General features: G+C 40.1%; 1 protein-coding gene across 2 annotated transcripts in view; it reads right to left on the bottom strand.

The window, feature by feature from the left end:
- Positions 3,251 to 4,628, bottom strand: part of LOC109819660 — a 6,055-nt gene continuing 4,677 nt past the window's right edge. For both annotated transcript variants that reach the window (XM_020385468.1, XM_020385474.1), the window contains exons 6-7: positions 4,402 to 4,588; positions 3,251 to 4,050 (exon numbers count right to left, since the gene is read on the bottom strand). In XM_020385468.1, coding sequence (XP_020241057.1) covers positions 3,503 to 4,050; positions 4,402 to 4,588 — 735 coding nt within the window. In that variant the 3' untranslated portion in view covers positions 3,251 to 3,502. The remainder of the gene's footprint in view (positions 4,051 to 4,401; positions 4,589 to 4,628) is intronic.

Raw genomic sequence — 4,628 nt, 5'->3', positions numbered from 1 at the left:
ATATAGCCAGATGCCTCCAAAGTTCCAAGCGAAATGATATTCTTCGTCAATTGAGGAACATGCCTTACTTTCTTCAGCTCCCGAGTCACCCCGTCACACATCCGGATCCGTACTGTACCAACACCACCAATAGGACATACGTGATCATTACCCATGGGCACGACATCCCCTCTTTCCAATTCCTCAAAGCTGGAGACCAATCCCTCCTAGGAAAAATATGATATGTAGCACTAGAATCCATAATCCACTCCGTAGAGTCAGCGTAACAAACTGACGGTAATGCAGAGCAAGAATAGCCTGAAGAATCTGTATCTGAAATTTTGTCACTAGCCTTGACAACATTCACTTCCGAAGCTTGTACAGCTTTCTCTTTATTCTTCCCAGCTTTATCTTTCAACTTTGGGCAGTCGTTCTTCCAATATCCTTCTTCTTTACAAAAACAACACTGGTTCCTACCAACACTCTTATGGCCACCTCTATTCCTCGGTTTTGAGCGGTTGAACTGGCAGCGATTTGAATCACGGCCTCGAACTGCTAGTGCATCTCCCGATGCCTTCTCAGAGGGTTCACCATCAATCTTTCTCAACTCATAATTCACCAAAGCTGAGGTCACATCCTTATAGCTAACAGTAGTTCTTCCATTGATCATAGTGAGAATGAACGTACCATAATCATCCTCGGGTAACGAACACAAAAGTAACATCATCTTGCCTTCATCCTCAACCATGATATCCACATTGGTCATATCTGAAAGTAGCTTCGTAAAATTGTTGACATGCTCCCTGATGGAAACTCTCATCTTCATCTTGAATTGGTAAAACATCTTCTTCAAGTGAAGCCGATTCTCAATGCTCTTCGTAAGATACTTCTCATTGAGTATTTTTCACATTCTCTTCGCCGACGTCTCGTTCATTACGTCATAAATAAGATCCGGCGTCAAGCATGACCGAATAACTCCACAAGCCTTACTATTCATCTTCTTCCAAACCTTGTCCTCTATATCAGCGGGTTTCTCTTGTAACTCAAGAGTCTCCTCCAAATTTTGTGCATCCAAGGCGTCCATCACCTGACACCTCCACAATCCGAAATTAATCTTGTCGTCGAACTTTGGAACATCAATCTTCGTGTTATTGATGCTCAGACTCTGTATCACCTTCGTAAGAGACGAACCTGATGTGTTTGCTTCTCCCATGTTGTCGATCTAACTCTTCAGATAGGAATCCTTCACCGAATCCTTCGAACAAGCTCCCAAATCCAACCCGGAGTTCTGGTACCACTTGTTGTGCGCAGTGAAAATTTCGTCAGCACCTCCGGTGCACAAGGTGCACAACAAGAGATTAGATCACAACGGAATTCCTGTTTCACAAAGGAAACAAGAACCGAAAACAAAATAACTCAACAAAATAAGATATCAGCTCTTCCTCTTATCAGTTCTAGAACTGACTTGTCGAGGGAACCTATAAGCTATTACAAATCACAAGACAACAAGACAACTAATTTTTACGTGGTTCGGCAAATCGCCTATGTCCACGGGGCAATGAGGGGGAGATCTACTATTAGAGGGGGAGAATACAACTAGGGTTTACAATCACACAATCTAAACCCTCACACAAACTCTCAGATCCCTCACACAAATACTCTCTCAAAGAGATGCACAAACCCTCTCAAATCGGCTCCTGCACGTCACCCAAAAAGAGAACTAAAGCTGACTACACAAATTTTCTTCCGCAGCCAAAAAAACTTTGCACTTTCGTACTTGCACGCAGCCAGTCGCAAAATTTTCACAAACCAGTCCTCTGCCCACCCTTAGCAGCACAAAACCCTAGGCTATATATATAATTGAAATTGGGTGGGCCTTGCTTCTTTCAAGCGGAAATGATAACGCGTTGCTGCGTTATTTGTTCTTGTGGCCCCCACGCGCTTTGAAAGCCGCATGAACTTCTTTGCTTCCGCTGAACAAACGTGGCCCCGATGCACGCGACTCCACCAGACTCCACCATTCACACGTATCACACCCAGGTATGGCAGAAGCTGTCTATTACAATTCGTTGTCAATGGTGTAGTGCGTGCCACATCCGGGTGTGGCAGACGCGTTTTCTGATTCCCAGCCTGTTTTGGATTGTGTTTTGTTATAAATAGAAACACGTCTTTCTAGGGTTTAGGAGAAGAGATAATCAGAGAAAATTGGTTCCTTTGAGCACTTTGAGAGGGAGATTATTGTGAGGGAGTGTGAGATTATTGGTTGGGTTATTTTAAGAGTTGTTTGAGAGATTGTAACCCATTATTTCTTCTCCATATAGTGAAATCTCCTCATCTTCTCCCCGTGAAAGTAGGCAATTTGCCGAACCACGTAAATCTCTGTGTTTGTGTGACTTTGACTGTTATTTTGTGAATTGCACTCGTGTTTGGTTCTTCTCTAATTGCTCGCCGACTCGTTTGGTTCACGAGCACGTTTCCACACGGCGCATGACAGGAACAACATGGGATTCCATCTACACCAAATTCGATATTTCTGTGACGATGTCTTAAAAGACAATTTAGAACGTTTCAGGGCTTGTACTCGTGCGAGAAACATTTGGCAGAAAATTGAGGATTATTTTGACAAAAATGCGTTCTATACCATGCCTTTTTCATGTATTACCGGAACAAATAAAAAAAAATTCTATTGTTTATACTGGTTAATTGTTCTCTTTTCACTGATTTCTCAGCTTTTTAAGCTTTTTACACTGATTTACTAGCAATGCGCATAGATTATTATGAACGTCATGACTCTTGAGGCCTGATTCAAATGAGGGGATTCCAAAAGAAAAGAAGAAACGTCAATTTAAGAATCCAATTCTTAAAGGAAAACTGGGAATATCAAAATCCGAAAATTTTGGAGAGCTAAGTTGATACAGAGTTATAATTTCTCTTTAGCATTTACCAGTGATGATTGGAGAGGCAAGTGAGGATGTGTGAAGTTCAGCATTTGGTTTATCAGCTAGAGAATAGCAAAGGAACACGTACCGATTTTCAAATTAGAAATATATAAAGCTTATTCCTAAAGTCAATAATATGCACTTATATGACATACTCAGGTTTCTTTTATTTACATACAAATATTTCAGTAGCATATATGCATGCATAAGAGGAAATATTAATAGCAAAAGATCAGAATCCTAGGGCTTCAAAGTTATAATCAGTACAGGGATTATTTTGTAAACTAACCATCAGGCGCAATAACAGGAATAAGTCTTTGGAGCCACAAAAATTATCTACACAATGATGTTATTTCAGTTTATAGGTAAATTCAACCTCATATTACTTCCACAATGATCAGCAAACCCCAGGAATTAGAACACACCGCTGCACTCTTTAGTATCTCATTCAACAAACAGCAAAAACCGAAAAAAGAGTAAAAGAGAAAAAAAGAAAGAAAGGGAGGGAAAAAAACTCATTTCTATTTACTTCAAGGGAGACCTCTATCTGCATTTTCTCCTTATTTCAACTATGAGTTTCATGATCAATCCCATAGCTCAAGTATAGTTTCCTCCATTATATAGTTTAGGATCACTTCTTCAATTTCAAAAACGGCAGCTTCAGATTCAAGCCCAACATTCATCCAAGTTTCAACTTCCAAATCTTTCCTCACTACACAGTCCAATGTGTAGGGAGATACTCTCTCAAGATGCCGGTCGACAAGATTACATACTTCTTGTATAAACTTTTCTCCTATTGGAGCAGGTCTAATATTAGGTTTTATGATGAAAATCCATGGGCTACAACTCAAATATCTGTCTCTCATCTCAACGAGAACTTCGTTGATGCAATCAAAGAGAAGCTTTGAATCATCGATCACTTGCCCATATGAGATTTCTACTTCATCAAATACAAATGGGTCCAGTAATTGATCGGATAATTGCCATCTCTCTTGAAGTTTATCGCAGTTCAGACCTGACGCATCCAACACAGTTCTTACATACATCAATTTTGTTTGCTTTGTTGACGTAAGAATTAGCTGAGAATTGACATTTTCTTCAAAATAAAGCCTCCGAGGTTCTGCTGTCAATTCTGTGAAAGACTTGCACTTTGTTATTGAAATGACTTTTATGTTAAAAAAAAGGCGCGATCGTCCCCATGTAATATCGCCTGATTGCGTATAGATCCCTTGTAGTTCTATTGTTGTGTATAGACCCCCTGTGCTATCCTCGAATTGGTTGTAGACACTGAGTGATTTTTTTTAATACACTGTTTCATCCTCAGGAGGTCTGTTTGTCAAAAAACACTTTTCTCTTTCTCTGAGGGTAAAAGAGTTAAAAAACTTTCACCCAAGGGGTCTGTCTGCAACAAATAGAACTGCAGGGGGTCTATCTGCATTAATCCTAAAAAATAATCAAACAAATAAATGAAGATGCTTCATACCGTGATTAGTTTCTATTTGCTCAGGGCTGTTGATATCTTCAGAAAAGAATGGATCAAGAACAGATACAGGACTAGGACGATCTAGGTTCTCTGCATTGCTTTCAGGCACTTCAAACTTATCTAAAGGTATTGAGTTAGGTGACACCGAGATACAGGGAGTTAGTGGCATTGCCTCCTCGGATGGCCCCTACACATAAATGAAATGTTTATATTTGACGGCAGTGAGC

The sequence above is a fragment of the Asparagus officinalis genome, chromosome 1 (genome assembly GCF_001876935.1).
Source record: "Asparagus officinalis chromosome 1, Aspof.V1, whole genome shotgun sequence".
NCBI lineage: Eukaryota > Viridiplantae > Streptophyta > Magnoliopsida > Asparagales > Asparagaceae > Asparagus > Asparagus officinalis.
This window is presented reverse-complemented; position numbering and strand designations above follow the sequence as displayed.